Source organism: Somniosus microcephalus, chromosome 10, assembly GCF_052327205.1.
Source record: "Somniosus microcephalus isolate GS21.2 chromosome 10, FLI_Smic_1.0, whole genome shotgun sequence".
NCBI classification, from domain to species: Eukaryota; Metazoa; Chordata; class Chondrichthyes; order Squaliformes; family Somniosidae; genus Somniosus; species Somniosus microcephalus.
Window position 1 is genome coordinate 217,568,419 of NC_140996.1, and position 20,542 is coordinate 217,588,960.

Below are 20,542 nucleotides of genomic sequence, written 5' to 3' on the forward strand. Positions count from 1 at the left end.
TCCTTCCTGCATCTAGTCTGTCTAGTCCTGTTAGAATTTTATAAATTTCAATGAGATCCCCTCTCATTCTTCTAAACTCTAGCGAATACAAGCCCAATCGACCCAATCTCTCTTCATACGTCATTCCTGTCATCCCAGGTACCAGTCTGGTGAATCTTGGCTGCACTCCCTCCATGGCAAGAACATCTACTGACTCTCGCTGCTGAGACTTCCTTTAAGAATCAACACTTGGGCAAGACACCAGAGGGCTGGTGGAACCATAAATCAACATGACTCAGTCAAGAGAGGTGGGGAGGAAATTTGAGAGGAAAACAACAACAACAATTTGCAAATGAGAGATCCCATTAGTCTGGGCTGGATTTAAACCACTGCTGCACCCAGTTTCCACTGAGGTATACAGTACTTTTATACTACTTTGAACCAGCTTTGTATATATTAAATATAGCAAATGGTATGTTGGCCTTTATTGCAAGGGGGTTGGAGTACAAGAGTAAGGAAGTCTTGCTACAATTGTACAGGGCTTTGGGGAGACCTCACCTGGAGTACTGTGCACAGTTTTGGACTCCATACCTAAGGAAGGATATACTTGCCCCAGAGGGTGTGCAACAAAGGTTCACTAGATTGATTCCTAGGATGAGAGGGTTGTCCTATGAATACAGATTGTGTAGATTGGGCCGATACTCTCTGGAGTTTAGAAGAATGAGAGGTGATCTCATTGAAACATATAAGAATCTGAGGGGGATTGAGTGGGTAGATACGGAGAGGCTGTTTCCCCTGGCTGGAGAGTCTAGAACTAGGGGGGCATAGTCTCAGGAGAAGGGGGTCGACCATTTAGGACTGAGATAAGGAGAAATCTCTTCACTTAGAGATTTAAGAAGCTTTGGAATTCTCTACCACAGAGGGTTTTGGATGCTGAGTTGTTGAGTATATTCAAGGCTGTGATCGATAGATTTTTGGACTCTAGGGGAATCAAGGGATATGGAGATCGGGCGGGAAAGTGGAGTTGAGGTTGAAGATCAGCCATGATATTATTGAATGGCGGAGTAGGCTTGTGGGGCAGTATGGCCTACTCCTGCTCCTAATTCTTATGTTCTTATATAAGCTGAAAGGTGCATTCATATCAGTCTAAAATGCAGCGCAAGAGATTCAATGGGGGCAATTTTGACTTTGTGTGATAGTGTATAATGGGTGATAGTGAATTGGCAGCCTGTTCTACATCTCTCTCCATCTTTATTTCCATTGAAGTCACACAGACTGCCTTAATTACGAACAGCTACACAGAGGTGATCAACCCTCACCTGTTCCTCCCACTGGATCAGCCTCTGCTGTTACATCTGCCCATTCTCTCTCATCATCCCACAACATGCTTCTTTGCCCAAGTCTTAATTTACTATCAACTTTTCCAGTGGTTAGAAACCAACAATAGCTTTTCTTAGAACTCCCGAGTAATGTGACCTAAGTAAGCAATCTTATTTACTACAATCGGCCTCATCATTTCTCGGTCTTTGTGCTAGTTCAAGGAACTTCTCATCAGTCATTCTTCTTAGAATCATGGAAACCATAGAAACTTACGGCACATAAGAACATAAGAAATAGGAGCAGGAGTAGGCCATTTGGCCCTTCAAGCCTGCTCCGCCATTCAATAAGATCATGGCTAATCTTCTACCTCATCTCCACTTTACTGCACTATCCCCATATCCCTTGATTCCCTTAATATTAAAAAATCTATCGATCTCTGTCTTGAATATACTCAACAACTGAGCCTCCACAGCCCTCTGGGGTAGAGAATTCCAAAGATTCACCACCCTCTGAGTGAAGAAATTTCTCCTGATCCCAGTCCTAAATGGCCGACCCCTTATTCTGAGACTGTGACCCCTGGTTCTAGACCCCCCAGCCAGGGGAAACATCCTCCCTGCATCTACCTGTCAAGCCCTGTAAGAATTTTGTATGTTTCAATGAGATCACCTCTCATTCTTCTAAACTAGGCCTAATCTACTCAATCTCTCCCCATAGGACAATCCCCCCATCCCAGGCGGTTAAGAAGGCAAATGGTATGTTGACCTTCATAGCGAGAGGATTCAAGTACAAGAGCAAGGATGTCTTGCCGCAGTTGTACAGGGCCTTGGTGAGACCACACCTTGAGTATTGTGTGCAGTTTTGGTCACCTTATCTGAGGAAGGATGTTCTTGCCATGGAGTGCAGCAAAGATTCACCAGACTGATGCCTGGGATGGCAGGAATGACGCATGGAGAGAGATTGGGTCGATTGGGCTTGTATTCGCTAGAGTTTAGAAGAATGAGAGGGGATCTCATTGAAACTTATAAAATTCTAACAGGACTAGACAGACTAGATACAGGAAGGATGTTCCCAATGGCGAGGGAGTCCAGAACCAGGGGTCACAGTCTAAAGATAAGGGGTAAGCCATTTAGGACTGAGATGAGGAGGAATTTCTTCACCCAGAGAGTGGTGAACCTGTGGAATTCTCTCCCACTGAAGACCGTTGAGGCCAATTCATTAATCAAATCAAATCAACTTTTATTGTCATTGTTAGTGCACAAGTGCAGTACAACGAAATGTAGGCTTGCGGCTCCCAAGAGTGTACATTTAGATTAAGACATTTAAACATTCAACATACATTTGGCTTGTAATACATTAACATAAACATAACCATAATAAAGTGCATTGGCAGATGTGCAGGCTTTGGAGTTTATTTGGATGACAGCCCTGGGAAAGAAGCTGTTCCTAAATCTGGTCGTACGGGTGCGAATGCATCTGTAGCGTCTCCCAGATGGCAGGAGGGCGAACAGACTGTGGCTGGGGTGGGTAGGGTCTTTGATGATGGACCGTGACCTCCGTAAACAGCGTTTCTGGTATATGTGCTCTATGGTCGGTAGCCGGGTGCCGGTAATGCGTTGGGCAGTTTTGACTACCCACTGCAGGGCTTTCCGGTCATAGTAGCTACAGCTGCCATACCATACAGTGATACAGTTCGTCAGGATGCTCTCTATTGTGCAGCGGTAAAAGTTAGAGAGGATCAGGGGTGACAGGTTACATCCCTTCAGCCTCCTTAGGAAATATAGGCGCTGCTGGGCCTTCTTCACCAGAGAGGAGGTATTGAGGGACCAGGAGAGGTCTTCCGTGATGTGGACTCCGAGGACTCAAGAAGGAGTTAGATATATTTCTTAAGGCTAAAGCGATCAAGGGATATGGGGAGAAAGCAGGGACAGGGTACTGAATTTGGATGATCAGCCATGATCTCATTAAATGGCAGAACAGGCTCGAGGGGCCGAATGGCCTACTCCTGCTCCTATCTTCTATGTTTCTATGGAACCAGTCTGGTGAGCTTTCGTTGCACTCCCTCTCTATGGCAAGTATATCCTTCCTTAGGTAAGACGACCAAAACTGTACACAATACTCCAGGTGTGGCCTCACCAGGGCCCTATATAATTGCAGTAAGACGTCTTTACTCTTATACTCAAATCTTCTTGTAATAAAGGTCAACATACCATTTGCTTTCCTAATTGCTTGCTGTACCTGCATGTTAACTTTCAGTGATTCGTATACAAAGACACCCAGGTCCCGCTGAACACCAACATTTCCTAATCTCTCACCCTTTAAAAAATGTTCTGCTTTTCTAGAAGGAGACTTGTGACTGTGACAAAGGTAAACTATCCCTCGTCTTTCTTGAATTGTCTGCAGCTTTTGACACGGTTGATCACTCCATCCTTCTCCAACGCCTCTCCATCGTCGTCCAGCTGGGTGAGACTGCACTCGCCTGGTTCCATTCTTGTCTATCTAATTGTAGCCAGAGAATCAACTGCAACGGCTTCTCTTCCCGCTCCCGCATCGGTACCTCTGATATCCCCCAAGGATCATCCTTGTTTTCAAATCCCTCCATGGCCTCGCCCCTCCCGATCTCTGTAATCTCCTTCAGCCCCACAACCACCCCCAAGATATCTACGCTCCTCTAATTCTGCCCCCTTGAGCATCCCGGATTATAATCGCTCAACCATTGGTGGCCGTGCCTTCTGTTGCCGAGGCCCTAAGCTCTGGAATTCCCTGCCGAAACCTCTCCATCTCTCAACCTCTCTTTCCTCCTTTAAGAGGCTCCTTAAAACCTACCTTTCTGACCAAGCTTTTGGTCACCTGGCCTAATTTTTCCTTATGTGGCTCAGTGTCAAATTTTTTGTCTTATAATACTCCTGTGAAGCGCCTTGGGATGTTTTACTATGTTAAAGGCGCTATATAAATACAAGTTGTTGTTGTTGTTGTTGCCGGCCGAAAAATAGCTATCCAGCCTACTCCCACTTTCCAGCTCTTGATCCGTAGCCCTGTAGGTTACGGCACTTCAAGTGCATATCCAAATACTTCTTAAGTGTGATGAGGGTTTCTGCCTCTACCAGCCTTTCAGGCAGTGAGTTCCAGACCCCCACCACCCTCTGGGTGAAAAAAAGTTCTCCTCAACTCCCCTCCAATCCTTCTACCAATTACTTTAAATCTACGGTCCCTGGTTATTGACTTCTCTGCTAAGGGAAATAGGTCCTTCCTATCCACTCTATCCAGGCCCCTCATAATTTTATACACCTCAATCAAATCTCCCCTCAGCATCCTCTGTTCCAAAGAAAACAACCCCAGCCTAGCCAATCTTTCCTCATAGCTAAAATTCTCCAGTCCTGGCAGCATCCTCATAAATCTCCTCTGTACCCTCTCTAGTGCAATCACACTTAATTGACTAATTTGCAGCATGCCTCTATAGCCCCATAACTCAATCTCTACTCATTTTCTTTCTTCAGCACTCAGTTTCCACATCTGTGCAATGCTGTTGACCACACAGAACACTTAGGGCGTCTTCCCATCAGCATCTTGAATTTACGGTTACACAAATATTCCTTCATGTCGTTGAACACTTCTTTTGCAGCTGTTGTCATCACTATCCACCCTGATCAAAGGTTTCCACTCTTAGCTCGGTGAAATTCCTTTGGTTAAAGTACACCAAAAGCTATGTTATTCTGTGTACTGCAAGAATGAAAAGTGGACGGGAAAACTGAATTTATATCTGGAAATGATCATTTTGAGACAAGGGAGCTTTAAAATACACAGGACAAGCCGAAAGCACAGAAATGTATTTGTTATGTGTCATAACAAATGAGATAAGTGGGGCATCACTGTCAATGAAATGCGTTGTGCAAATGAGCAGCAACACGAGAAGACGCTGGCAGATTTGTAAATGAAATGGAAGGCAGCATACTATCTTCACTAAAGAGGAAAACAGATACTGGGTTGGATCTGTCCCAGACACACGATTTATGCTGTGCAGTTTACTGCTGTGTAATCAGCATGAGGCCACATTCCTCCCCACTTTGTGGCTCTGATAGGTTTTTTTAATTCATTTATGGGATGTGTGCGTCGCTGGCAAGGCCAGCATATATTGCCCATCCCTAATTACCCTCGAGAAGGTGGTGGTGAGCCGCCTTCTTGACCCACTGCAGTCCGTGTGGTGAAGGTACTCCCACAGTGCTGTTCGGTCGGACGTTCCAGGATTTTGACCCAGCGACGATGAAGGATCGGCCGATATATTACTAAGTCAGGATGGTGTGTGACTTGGAGGGGAGCTTGGAGGTGGTGGTGTTCCCATGTGCCTGCTGCCCTTGCCCTTCTAGATGGTAGAGGTCGCGGGTTTGGGAGGTGCTGCCGAAGAAGCCTTAGTGAGTTGCTGCAGTGCATCTTGTAGATGGTACACACTGCAGCCACGGTACGCTGGTGGTGGAGGGAGTGAATGTTTAAGGTGGTGGATGGGGTGCCAATCAAGTGGGCTGCTTTGTCCTGGATGGTGTCGAGCTTCTTGCGTGTTATTGGAGCTGCACTCATCCAGGCAAGTGGAGAGTATTCCATCACACTCCTTACTTGTGCCCTGTAGATCACATCAGTATGCCATTCAATAGCTTTCAAATCTTCATTTGAAATGTTCAAGAGGTGCGGCTGCCATTTTGGGAAGATTAAGTTCATGGATCAGCTTCTCTCTTCCCCATCTCATTTCCCTTTACAAAAACGCTGATGGCTATTGAAGCAACTTTGCTTCACTTCGCACCCTGCCCCCATCAACAACGTCAACTTGCATTGATACAGCATCTTTAACATAGAAAAACATCCAAAGGCACTTAAAATGCCCCAGGAACAATGGCGTCTACTTGCTGGGAAATAAATGTTGCGTGTCCTCAAAGTGAAAGGGACCAAAATCAGGATTCTACCATATACTCATGTTGCGATTTAAGTCGGAGAGATAAAAGAAAATACTTAGCACTGAAAGTAATCTCCCCTCTCCACAGCACTAATAATAAAACTGGTATTAACACAAATTGCTTTCTGATGCGCAGCGACCTTAGTTCTGTAAGTAGTCTGAGGGTTAATGAGGAAGCAACACAACTTTTTTGTCACGAGTAAACAGCAACGACGTGCATTTATATAGTGCTTTAACGCAGTAAAACGTCCCAATGTGCTTCACAGGATCGTTATCCAACAAAATTTGACACCGAGCCACATAAGGAGATATTAGGACAGGTGACCAAAAGCTTGGCCAAAGAGGTAGGTTTTAAGGAGCGTCTTAAAGGAGGAAAGAGAAGTAGAGAGGCGGAGAGATTTAGGGAGGGAATTCCAGAGCTTAGGGCTTCGGCAGCTGAAGACACAGCCGCCAATGGTGGAGCGATTAAAATCGGGGAAACGCAGGAGGCCAGAATTGGAGGAGCGCAGATATCTCAGAAGGTTGTAGGGATGGAGGAGAGATAGGGAGGGGGGAGGCCATGGAGGCATTTGAAAACAAGGATGAGAATTTTTAAATCAAGGCAGAACAAGACTGGAACATAAGAAATAGGAGCAGGAGTAGGCCATTTGGCGCCTCGAGCCTGCTCCGCCATTTAATGAGATCATGGCTGATCTGATCTTGGGCTCAGCTCCATTTCCCTGCCTGCTGCCCATGACCCTTCACTCCCTTATTGTTCAAAGATCTGTCCATCTCCACCTTAAATATATTCAATGACCCAGCCTCCACAGCTCTCTGGGGCAGAGAATTCCACAGATTCACAACCCTCTGAGAGAAGAAATTCCTCCTCATTTCAGTTTTAAATGGGCGACCCCTTATTCTGAAACTATGCCCCCTAGTTCTAGATTCCCCCATGAGGGGAAACATCGTCTCTGCATCTACCTTGCTGAGCCCCCCTCAGTATCTTATATGTTTCAATACGATCACCTCTCATTCTTCTAAACTCCAATGACTATAGGCCCAACCTGCTCAACCTTTCTTCATAAGTCAACCCCTTCAACTGGAGTGATAATCAAATACACGATTGAGCACAACAGCACCTTGCCACTGGGAGCAGGCAACTGTCACCAGTGGAAGGGTGTGAATAGTGCAGGGGCGAGTGGAGGTGAGTATCGTGCGGTTCTGGTCGATAGTCTTTGGGCAACAGGAAGAAATTCTATAGAACCTTCTCTCTCTTTAAGAAGTTGGGGACAATGTACGATCGGGCAGAATTTGCACGGGCTGTGGAACAAACATCGCTGATGACCTTAATGGACTTGTCTGCTCAGGTCAGTACACGGTGATGGCAGTGAGTTACAAAACAGTGATTCAATGCAGGTGGCTCTGAAAATATTGTAAAGCCACAAGACTTCTTAAGGTTTATTGACATTTACTGACAGATATTTGTTAGAAAGAATGAATGAACCTTTCACAACCTCAGGACGTCCCAAAGCGCTTTACAGCCAATGAAGTACTTCTGAAGTGTAGTAACTGTTGTCATGTAGGAAGCGCGGCAGCCAATTTGCACACAGCAAGCTCCCAGAAATTGCAATGAGATAATGACCAGATAATCTGTTTTAGTGATGCTGGTTGAGGGATAAATATTGGCCAGGGCACCGGGGAGAACACCCCTGCGCCTTTTATGTTCACCTGAGAGGGCGGGGGGGGGGGGGGGCCTCGGTTTAACATCTCATCCGAAAGACGGCGCCTCCAACAGTGCAGCACTCCCTCAGTACTGCACTGGAGTGTCAGCCTAGATTTTGTGCCCAATTGAGACGTGAACCCACAACCTTCTGACTGAGCCACGGCTGACCCCTGAAGGAAAAACCTCAAACACTGGTACTCTGAAATAAAAACAGACGATCTTGGCAATGCACAGCAGGTCCATCTACATCTGAAAGAGAAAGATTGATGAACCTTGCAACCGTGAATCACAAAGGTCCCACTTGAAATGCTACCATATCTCTTCCAGATGCTTACTGACCTGCCGTACATTTCTGGTTTACTTTTTTTATATCACTTGCTGCAACAAACAGATGATCAAACATCCGCAATATTAATCTCTCATTAATGGATAGCAGTGTCCTTTCAACTCTCTATGAAAGCGACAGTATAGTAACTAAATGGTGACGATTTCTTTTAAGATAGGCACGCTTTACAGATGTACTGTTCTGGAGAGATTAACAGCAGCTGTGCGTGTACAGGAAACTTTGGTTTATCCGGAGGTTGTATGGCCGGAAACCTCGATCTAACGGCAGAAATCAGCAGCCGTTTTGTTAGGTTTTTTTTCTTTTTTTTTCTTCTCCTAGCATTTTTTTTTAAACAGTCAGTCTCTGGAAAGCCTCTCTGATGCTGTTACTAAGCTACAGAGACGCTTCCAAGGTACGGGCCGACTGTTTACAAGCTGTTGCTAAGCAACAGTGTTTGTTGTCAGATACGGAGATGAAAACCTCCGTATCCTTCAACATTAGCGCTGGTCTGTCCGGAAGTTTTCATAGATTGGCATCACGCCGGTCTCGTCGGTGCTGGATATCGCGAAGTTTCCTGTACATTAAAGGGCGGTTTCTAAAATCCTGGCCATCAATCTGATAAGTGTTTCCTTTCAAGGTTCAAGCTAACTACAACTAGGCATCGCTGGCTGATAAAACCAAATCTGTAGCATCTGAAATGAGTGCTTCTGAATCACATCATCAACCACTTCCTAATGCAAGTCACCTGGCGAACTGGGAAGGTGTCAAATGATTACATTATAATATCTTTGCAATAGAAAGACTCAAGCTTGCAATTTTTGCCTAGCAAGAGGTTTCATTTTGTGGAATTCAATCGCTAAAACACCAGTAAAATCCCAGAATCCCAACCAATAAAACAGAATTTGAGAGATGGGAACGGTAGCACAGTGATTATGTTACTGGACTAGTAATCCAGAGGCCTGGATTAATAATCCGGAGACATGAGTTCAAATCCCACCACAGCAGCTGGGAAATTTAAATACAGTCAATTAAATAAATCTGGAATATAAAAGCTAGTATCAGTAATGGTGACCATGAAACTACAGGAAACCCATCTGGTTCACTAATGTCCTTTAGGGAAGGAAATCTGCCGTCCTTACCCGGTCTGGCCTACAGCAATGTTGATGACTCTTAACTGCCCTCTGAAATGGCCGAGCATGTCACTCAGTTGTACCAAAAACCGCTCCGCCAAAGTCACTTTGGGAGTGCCTTCACCACACAGACTGCAGCAGTTCAAGAAGGCAGCTCACCACCACCTTCTCAAGGGCAATTAGGGAGGGGCAATACATGCTGGCCTTGCCAGCGACGCCCACATCCCATGAATGATTTTTTTTTTTTTTTTATAAATGAGAAAGGCCTTTCAATCTATTTTAGCTCATCCAGAAAGACCCTACAGTTTCTCCTCCCCACTGCCGCCCCACCCACCCAAATCATAAAATCCAACTGCTCCTTAAACGATTCCTGGGATGAGAGATTGCCTATACTCTCTGGAGTTTAGAAAAATGAGAGGTGATCTCATTGAAACATACAAGATTCTGAGGGGGATTGACAGGGTAGATGCCGAGAGATTGTTTCCCCTGGTTTGGAGAGTGTAGAACTCGGGGGCATAGTCTCAGGATAAGGGGTCGGCCATTTTGGACTAAGATGAGGAGAAATTTCTTCACTCAGACGGTTGTGAACCTATGGAGTTCTCTACCCGAGAAGGCTGTGGATGCTCAGTCGTTGATTATATTCAAGGCTGAGATCGATAGATTTTTGGACTCTTGGGGAATCAAGGAATATGGGGATCGGGTGGAAAAGTGGAATTGAGGTTGAAGATCAGCCATGAATGGTGGAGCAGGCTCGAGGGGCCGTATGGCCTAGTCCTGCTCCTATTTCATGTTGTTCTTACGTCATGAGTCAGGGTTTTCTCTCCACTCAGAAATAGATTCCATGTTGATCACTTTGTGTGAAAAAACTCCCCACCATTAGTCCTAAATTTACCTTTCACCAGTTTGAACCTGTGGCCTCCACTATGTTCTACTCTCCTAGTTTAGTTTGAAGTTGTGTGAAAGATAGGATGGAATTTGCAGTCACATAGCAATTTATCACATCCTCAAGGCATCCCAAAGCACCAACAACCAATACAACCATTGTTGTTTTCAGACGCAAGCAGCAACCAATTTGTGTAAAACAAGGTCCCACAATCAACAAATCAAGAAACAGCTGAGTGCACTGGATACAGCAAAGGTATGTGCCCGACAACATCCCAGCTGTCGTGCTGAAGACTTGTGCTCCAGAACTAGCCGCACCTCTAGCCGAGCTGTTCCAGTACAGCTACAACACTGGCGTCTACCTGACAATGTGGAAAACTGCCCCGGTATGTCCTGTCCACAAAACGCAGGACAAATCCAATCCATCTAATTACTGCCCCAATAGTCTACTCTCAATCATCAGCATTGTGATGGAAGGTTTCATCAACAGTGCGATCAAGCGGCACTTACTCACCAATAACCTGCTCACTGATGCCCAGTTTGGGTGCTGCCAGGACCACTCGGTTCCAGACCTCATTAGTGTGAAGTAATAGCCATGATTCAGAGAAATACACGATACTATGAACAGAATTCTAATATTATTAATGAAAGACATACTGGGTTTAAAAGACACAAGTCTCAGCAGAAAAGGCTGTAAACAGAAATACAGGCTTCTGAGAAAAGGTCAGTTGATAACAAAGTTGTAAACAAGCTTTGAAATGGGAATTAGTTAAATATTCTAAAACAATGAAAGATTGAAGCAAACTATTAGTGGTTCCGAAAGGTCTACGGTTTGCAACGAACACAATGAGAAGACACAGTTTAAAGTGTGAAGAGCTAACACGTAAAACAGAAATACAAACATTAAAAGAGACATGTGCCTTTGAAACATGACATCAAGTAAAGAAACCTGCTGGTCAAATAGTTTTATGTTAAACTTGGAAAACAGGAACCATAAGATTAAATATGCAACCAATTGAGATAGCTAGAAAACAAGTAAACACAGTTAAAGTGGTTTTGATTTACAAATTGTAAATATAATACCAACAAGAAGGCTTTGAAAATATGACTTCAATAGAGACACCAAGCAATTGCATTGTGTTTGTATTAAACTTGGAGCAGAACAGGGGTCACACTGTCTGCAAAAAACCAGTAAAGCCAATATTAAGAATTGAATGAAAGCATTTTGTAGGAATGACATCAAACAGAAACCATTGCTGTCATTGTTTTTATGATGGTTTTTGAAACACTTAAAGGTAGAGAAATAATTATGAATGCAATAGTTGAATTGATAGTAAAATAGAAAGCATTCAAAAGGGGTATCAATAAAGACAATTAGCTAACATCAGCAGAGAACATCAAAGAAGAAACCACTGCCAAAAGGGTATAAAAATATGAACTTTTTAACAGAAAGTCAGAACACGCTGAACGGGCAAAGCGTTTCTCAACTCTTCAGAGGCATCTCTAAGTCTTTAACCATGAGTCTCGGGAAGTCAAAGTGATTGATTTTGGTGGATGTTCTGGATTTAGAAATAAGTAAGAAATAATAAATGTAATGAAGTAAAGATTTGAGAATAAGGATCTCTGAGAAATAAGAAATGTAAGCTAATTGTATTTTGAATTGTTAATGTTGTGACTGATTCAACAGATGTTAAATGAATGTCAGCTCTTAAATAAAACTATATATTTTTAGAATCGTCTCAAAGAGTAAATCTGTATAAACTCGCAAACCCACATTTCTGTACACTCTTTTGTAAGGAGTTGCAGAATTCTGGGGGGTATTCCGGACCCTCATAATATCCGGAAGATTACAGTCCAGTTCAACTTATTAAAAGTACTATCTGGAGGACGGTAACATCTTCAGTCGTTCCGTTCCTTTAGGGAGAAATAGCCTGATGCATTTAAGCATCTTATGGAATTCGGCTATCTCTAACTTAAGTTGAAGGTGAACGTCTGGGGAATACGCCTGATCTGGGGTAGCCCAAAGGGGCTAGGACTGTAATTATCCCTTCAATTAGAACCTTGGTCCAAACGTGGACAAAAGACCTGAATTCCAGATGTGAGGTGACAGTGACTGCCCTTGACATCAAGGCAGCATTTAACCAAGTGTGGCATCAAGGAGCCCTAGTAAAATTGAAGTCAATGGGAATCAGGGGGAAAACGCTCCACTGGCTGGAGTCATACCTAGCACAAAGGAAGATGGTTGTGGTTGTTGTAGGTCAATCATCTCAACCCCAGGACATCGCTGCAGGAGATCCTCAGGGCAGTGTCCTAGGTCCAACCATCTTCAGCTGCTTCATCAATGACCTTCCCTCCATCATAAGGTCAGAAGTGGGGATGTTCGCTGATGACTGCACAGTGCTCACTTGCATTCTCAACTCCTCAGATAATGAAGCAGTCCATGCCTGCATGCAGCAAGACCTGAATGACATTCAGGCTTGGGCTAATAAGTAACATACGTGCCACACAAGTGCCAGGCAATTACTATTTCCAATAAGTCTAACCACAGCCCCTTGACATTCAACGGCATTGCCATTGCCAAATCCCCCACTATCATCATCCTGGGGGTCATCATTGACCAGAAACTTAACTGGACCAGCCACATACTGTGGCTACAAGAGCAGGTCAGAGGCTAGGTATTCTGCGGCAAGTGTCACACCTCCTGACTCCCCAAAGCTTTTCCACCATCTACAAGGCACAAGTCAGGAGTGTGATGGAATACTCCCCACTTGCCTGGATGAGTGCAGCTCCAACAACACACAAGAAGCTCGGCACCATCCAGGACAAAGCAGCCCACTTGATTGGCACCCCATCCACCACCTTAAACATTCACTCCCTCCACCACTGTGGCTGCAGTGTGTACCATCTAAAAGATGCACTGCAGCAACTCACCAAATCTTCTTCGGCAGCATCTCCCAAACCTGTGACCTCTTCCACCTAGAAAGACATGGGCAACAGGCTCATGGGAACACCATCACCTGCAAGTCCTCCTCCAAGTTACACACCATCCTGACTTGGAAATATATCGCCATTCCTTCATCGTCGTTGGGTCAAAATCCTGGAACTGCCTCCCTAACAACACTGTGGGAGTACCTTCACCACAAGAACTGTAGCAGTTCAAGAAGGTGGCTCCCCCTCCCTTCTCAAGGGCAATTAGGGATGGACAATAAATGCTTGCCTTGCCAGTGACATCCACATCCCAGGAACAAATTTTTAAAAATACATTATAGGCAGAAATTGCAAAGCACTGATCTTCATTAGATACAAGCGTGGAACCCAGAATTGGGCCTGTAATCAGCAGCATTAATACCTCTCCCTCCTACCTCCCCCACCCCCCCAGAGGATCTCTGTGTTAGTAGAACCAGTCAGAAAAAGCATTTCAAACAGTTTTGCAGCTTATAGAAACATAGGATCAGGAGTAGACAATTCAGCTACGGTTTGTGTGAAAAAGTGCTTCCTGAATTCACTCCTAATTTTAAGTTTATGCCCTCTTGCTCTGGATTCATTGGCTCCCGGTCCACCATCGCCTCAAATTTAAAATTCTAATTTTTGTGTTTAAATCCCTTCATGCCTCACCCTCCTCTGTAACCTCCTCCAGCCCTACAGCCCTCCGAGAAATCTGTGCTTCCAATTCTGGCCTTTTGGGCATCTCTGACTTTTTTCGTCCCACCATTGGCGGCCGTGCCTTCAGCTGTCTCAGCCCTAGACTCTGAGGGGTAGATTTTCCCAAACCTGTCGGGAAGAAGGCGGGACTTCCACATTCGGGTTTTTGACCCGCCTACTTTGACGTCCGGCCAATCCGCGCGATTTTCCCTTGATTGACCTTGTTGAGCCGCCCAGCGGGCTCAGCAGGCCAATTAAGGGCCACCCGGCAACAGGTGACGTCACAGACTGAAATTTCATCTGTCAAGAGTTTTTGACAGATGCAATATCAGTGTCTCACAGCTGTTTCAAGCTGTGAGACACTGACAGTCTGAGTTCTACCATGAGTCATTCTGCACAGACTCAGTTAGAACTCTCAGCAGCACTCAAAGCTGAAGGCGGTCACTTTTCACAGATCGCAGCCGTTCAGCTTTAAGTGCCGGCTGAGTGATGCGCTCCCGACGCCTACAGGAAGGCTGTTAAGGTAAGTACAGGTAAGTAAAAGTTCTTTACACACTTTAGACACACCAAACACACTTACCTTTACACTCATGCACCCATCACTCACCTGAGCACCAACATCGCGACCCCTCCAACTCCTTCAACCCGACGGCCCGCCTGCTCTAACCTGGCGTGGTTTGGAGCCGTCGGGAAACCCACACGAAACCCCTCAAAATAGGGATTAGGCTAAAAACTGCCTGTTAACTACCTGTTAACAGGCAGTTAATTGGCACTAATTCCTTCCCACCTGGTTTCGACGGGTCCCAGTGTGGGGCGGGTACCCGCCGCCCCTGAAACTTACGTGGTGTCGGGACCCCCAAATTCGGGATTTCCCCCCCCCCACCACACGCCTGAAGCCCCGCCTGATGGCTGGGGGGAAATCGGGGCCTGAAACTCCCCCCCCAAACCCCTCCGCTTCGCCACCTCTCTCTCCTCCTTTAAGACGCTCGTTAAAACCTACATCTTTAACCAAGCTTTTGGTCACCTGCCCTAATGTCTCCTTCTTTGGCTCAGTCTTAGTTTTTCTGCTCCTGTGAACTGCCTTGGGACAGTTTACTACATTAAAGACTGTTGTTTCTCTTTATCTACCCTATCGAATCACTTAATCATTTAAAATAAATTGATCAGATCACCCTTTAATCTTCTAAATTCATGGGAATAGGAGCTAAGTTTATGCTATCTGTTCTCATAGTTTAACCCTTTAAGCCCTGGTATAATTCTAGTGAATCTGTGGTGTACGCCTTCCAAGGCCAATATATCTTTACGGAAGTTTGATGCCCAATCCTGAATGAAGTACCCAGGTGGGGTCTGACCAAGGTAGTTTCAAACTGGAGGTGTGATCCCCACTAAGTGCACAGACTTCCCAGGGACAGTAGGTTCTCTATTAATATTCATCTGTTGTCAGCCAGTGGCTCAGTTGGTAGCATCAACGCCTCTGAGTCAGAAGGTTGTGGGTTCAAGTCCCACTCCAGAGTCTTGAGCGCAAAAAAACCAAGGCTGACACTCCCAGTGCAGTGCTGAGGGAGTGCCGCACTGTCGGAGGTGCCGTCTTTTGGATGAGACGTTAAATCGAGGTCCCGTCTGCTCGCTCAGGCGAACGTAAAAGATCCCACGGTATTATTTTGAAGAAGAGCAGGGGAGTTATCCCTGGTGTTCTGGCCAATACTTATCCCTCAACCCACATAACTAAAAAAACAGATTACAGGAAACTTTGTCATATCCGGCACCGACGGGACCGAGCTGTTGCCGTCCCATCAAAACTGCCGGACAAACTAGCGCTAATGTTAAAACATACGGAGCTTTTGAGCTCCGTATCTAGCAACAAACCCTGCGCTTCTAAACAGTCGGCCGTAGCTTGCAAGCGTCTCTGTAGCTAAGCAACAGCTTTAGCTAGACCTTGCAGAGCCTGACTGGTGAAAAAAAAGCAACGAAAAGAAAAAAAACTTACTGAACCGACTCCTGAATTTTGCTGGTGGATCAAGCATTCCGGACAGTTAACCTCCGGATAAACCAAAGTTTCCTGTATCTGGTCATTATCACATTGCTGTTTGTGGGAGCTTGCTGTGTGCAAATTGGCTGCCGCGTTTCCAACATTACAACAGTGACTACACTTCCAAAGTGCTTCATTGGCTGTAAAGTGCTTTGGGACGTCCTGAGGTTGTGAAAGGCGCTATATATAAATGCAAGTCTTCCCTTTCTTTCTGACAGTCTGGTTGTAGGGTACTGGAAACCTGAAAGAAGTCACTGGCTTTCTCCCTCAACAATGCCGTGTGGATCAGATTGAGGCAACAGCTTAAAAAACAATTCAAGAAAAAAGAAAAAAGCATCGTCACGGACTCTTTTTCTTCACATTTGTTAATGACTGCTTTAGGATGCAGCTGAGCTTATTAACGCTCAATAACTGCAAACAGCTTTGCAATTTCCTCAGAGGTAGTACCAATTCTCTAAAGAAGCAAACTTTTATTTCTGTCCCCTGTCACTTCTAAATGAGAATTAAAAGAGCGAGCTGTTACAAACAATCCAGATGTTTCCCATCAAGGAATGCATATTACCTTTTCTGTTCCCAGTTTCCTTGACAATTCTGTTTACGGACTCCTGGCCCTGATTTTCACGATTGCCAGCTGAAACAGAAAAACGAAAACACAAAACTGTTACCACTCTAATATGCACAGGATGCGTGCCAGCCACTGGCAATTGCGCGGCGCAGGAGGAGGAGAAAACGCAACATGCTGGCGATGACTACTCCCCCTCATGCGTTGGCTGCATAGCCATCTGTATACACACGTACAAAAAGGAGAATGCAAATATGGACGTGATCTGAAACGCCCGTCGATATCTTCATCAAAACAGCCACAATAACCGCCTGCTGGAAGGAGCAGTGGAACGCCTGGGCTTTATTGCAGAAGTTAATAAGACCTCTTAACTCACGGGCAACTCATTTGCAATTTTTTAAAAATTCATTCAAGGGAGGCGGGCGTCATGGGCAAAGCCAACATTTATTGGTGAACCGCTGCAGACGTTTGTCCTAGCGGTTTGATACAACTGAGTGGCTTGCTCGGCCATTTCAGAGGGCAGTTAAGAGTCAACCACATTGCTGAGTCACATAGGCCAGACCAAGTAAAGGCAGCAGATTTCCTTCCCTAATTTCATGGCCACCATTACTGATACTAGCTTCTTATTCCAGATTTATTCAATTTAAATTCCCCAGCTGCCATGGTGGGATTTGAACTCACGGCCCCAGGTCATTACTAGTCCAGTAACATAACCACTATACTACCGTACCCCCCAATGTCTTCTAAAGGTTTGAACCGGTGCTTATTCGGTTCATTTCTCTTTGTTTGACGGGTGTGAGGATAAATTTTGTTTTGAAATAAAATAATTTGGTCAAATTTCATGTTTATTAAAAGTGAGGAGTGTGTTATAATAATATACAGCAGGAGCTATGAGGGGAACTGATAGGGTAGATAGAGAGAAACTATTTCCACTTTGTAATGAAATCTGTTTGACTTGATCCTGTATTCGTTTTGCACTCATGTATATTACCCTCCCCCACTGTGTATAGTTTCACTTCCTCTTTCCCGACTAACCTGGGAGGTTCCAGGTCTTGGCTCTTGGCTCCGCCCCTGACTTCTCTTACATAAAGATCCCAGGATCTGTATGACTCATTCCTGTGAACCAGTCGGCGTGTTGAGATGTTAGCTCTGATCTTAGTGATTAAAAGCCAACTTGTTTAAGTCTATAACTTCTAGTTTTGTGGTTATTGAAGACCCATCACACTTGTTGAGGAGTCTAGGACTAGGGGTCATATTAGAGCCAGGCCTTTCAGGAGTGAAATCCGGACTCAATATCGAGATCAACAACTTCAGATCATAACCTCGGCCCCTATTACTGTATATCTTTATATTTTTTATCCACACTTTTGGTTTGTGCCTTTTCCTTTTTTTTCCTCTCTCCCGCATGGCAGCTGTCTTCCACTCTGCCAGCGCATTTCACACTTCATCTAGAGCCATTGTTTGTTTCTTTACCTGTCCTATTACTATCTCGTCTCACCTTGAATATCTCTTAATGTCTCTTCTTTCATCCCCTCCCCCATTTCCCAGCCCCCAAACTGCCTTTTAATCTTTTCATTTCCTGCCTTTTTTTCTCAGTTCTGAAGAAGGGTTTCGACCCGAAACGTTGACTCTGTTTCTCTCTCCACGGATGTTGCCTGGCCTGCTGAGTTTTTCCAGCGTTGTCTGTTGTTCTTTCAGGAGTGAAGTTAGGAAACACTTCTACACGCAAGGGGTGGTAGAAGTTTGGAACTCTCTTCTGCAAACGGCAATTGATGCTAGATCAATCGTTAATTTTAAATTTGAGATGATATATTTGCTAACCAAAAGGTATTAAGGGATATGGGGCAAAGCGGTTATATGGAGTTAGGTCGCAGATCAGCCATGATCTCACTGAATGGTGGAACAGGCTCGAGGGCCTAAATGGCCTCCTCTTGTTCCTATGAGCCATTTCATCAGGACACCTCGTGGAAACCAATCTGTCCCAATTAGCGTTTTGTCCCAACTGACAGAAGTCACAGTTGACTGCTCACCTTATTGTGGAATAGGCATTAAGCATTTTGCATGGGGAAATTATCGAATCAATTTAACTATATCATTCCATGCAAGTGTACAAAAAAACAAAATAAAGAATTAGATTGGAAGGGGGAGAAATTCAGTTGGTTGCGCCACCTGTTAGCGCCTTAAGAGGGCGCTAAATGGGTCGCAAGCCAACTCGCGCCCGGGCATGGCACTGCCCACGCCTCCCGCTAAATTCCACGGGACGTTAGTGGTGGCGCTAACAGTTAGCGCTGCGCCGCTGCCGATGACGTCATCGGTGTGCGCAGTGCCCCGCTGACGCCCCGGCCGCGATATTCGGCAGCGCCCCCTGATTTACCGCCAGACGCTATGTCCGACAGGGTCAGGGTGGCGTACCTGCGGCCGGGGAGGCGCAATTTAAAGGCGAGGTGAGGGGCGGCCATTTTTGTTGTTGGCCGCCTGCCAGTTCCTGCCTGCGCTCCCGTCCCCGGCCTCCTGAACCCCCCCCCCCCGCGGAGTGCCAGCTGCGCTCCAAGAGCCCGGCACTTCTCCTCGGTGCCGGGCTCTTTTGCCTGCACTCCCAATCCTCGGGGGCCCAGCTGGGCCCCAGATCGCGCTGCACAAGGCCCCTCCCCTTTAAGAAGGGGAGGAAGGCCTGCAATACCACAGCGCGACGTGCCGCAGCGTGTGGCGCTGTGGCACGTTGCGCCACGATATTCACTCGCAGCGCCCCAAGAGGGATGCGGGGCGCCTCCAGTAGCGCCGCGCCTTCCTTTGGGGCGCAACCACTCAATTTCCGGTGCGGGCCGCGAATGTTTCCGGGGCGCTACTTTTAGCGCCCTGGCAAGGCTGGCGCCCCAAATGGGGCTATACTCAATTTCTCCCCCGAAATGTTCTATTGGACACATTATACATAAAGAAAACATGTTCTTTGATTTGGTACAGCAGGCAGTGATTTTGATGCCACCGCTGTATAATTGTTTGAAATGTGGCAGGATCCAAAGTTTGGAAAAGTAACCAGAGAGAGCGGTAGTAATAGTAACTGTGGCCACGACGTTAACCAACTGTGTGATGAGAGAAAGAAGCAAAAACTTACATTTATATAGCGTCTTTCACAACCCCAGGATATCTCAACAGGAATTATTAGCATCAAACCTTATTGATTTTCTGTAACGGGTGCTTCGATAAATCCTCTCAGATAGTGGTAGCATTCTCACCTCGGAGTCAGAAGGTTGTGGGTTAAAGCTCCACCCTGGAGACCTGAGCACACAATCCAGGCTTACATTTCAGTGCAGTACTCAGGGAGCGCTGCACTGTTAAGAGGTACCGACTTTCGGATGAGACGTTAAACCTAGCTGCCCTCTCAGCTGGACATCAGAGATTCCATGGCACTTTTCAAAGAAGAGCAGGGGAGTTCTCCCGGTGACTTGGCCAACATTTATCCCTCAACCAACATCACAGAAGAAAAGCAGATTATCTTGTAATTTGCCAATACCACTCCATTATTTAAGCCAGATAGGAGAGATAAATCCTGTTACAACTGTACAGGGCGTTGGTGAGACCACACCTGGAGTACAGGGTACAGTTTTGGTCTCCTTATTTAAGGAAGGATATACTTGCATTGGAGGCAGTTCAGAGAAGGTTCACGAGGTTGATTCCGGAGATGAAGGGGTGTCTTATGAAGAAAGTTTGAGTAGGTTGGGTCTATACTCATTGGAGTTTAGAAGAATGAGAGGTGATCTTATTGAAACATATAAGATTCTGAAGGGGTTTGACAGGGTAGATGCAGAGAGGATGTTTCTCCTCATGGGGGAATCTGGAACTAGGGGGCATAACTTCAGAATAAGGGGGCACCCTTTTAAATCGGAAATGAGGAGGAATTTCTTCTCTCAGAGGGTCGTGAATTCTCTTCCCCAAAGAGCTGTGGAGGCTGGGTCATTGAATATATTTAAGGTGGAGATAGACAGATTTTTGAACGATAAGGGAGTCAAGGGTTACGGGGAGCGGGCAGGGAAG

At 45.6% G+C, this 20,542-nt stretch overlaps 1 protein-coding gene across 1 annotated transcript in view; it reads right to left on the bottom strand.

The window, feature by feature from the left end:
- dhrsx (dehydrogenase/reductase (SDR family) X-linked) overlaps nucleotides 1–20,542 on the bottom strand; it is a 292,526-nt gene that overhangs the window by 180,658 nt on the left and 91,326 nt on the right. The window contains exon 4 of the mRNA XM_085998312.1: nucleotides 16,511–16,697. Within this exon, the coding sequence (XP_085854438.1) occupies nucleotides 16,511–16,697 (187 nt within the window). The remainder of the gene's footprint in view (nucleotides 1–16,510; nucleotides 16,698–20,542) is intronic.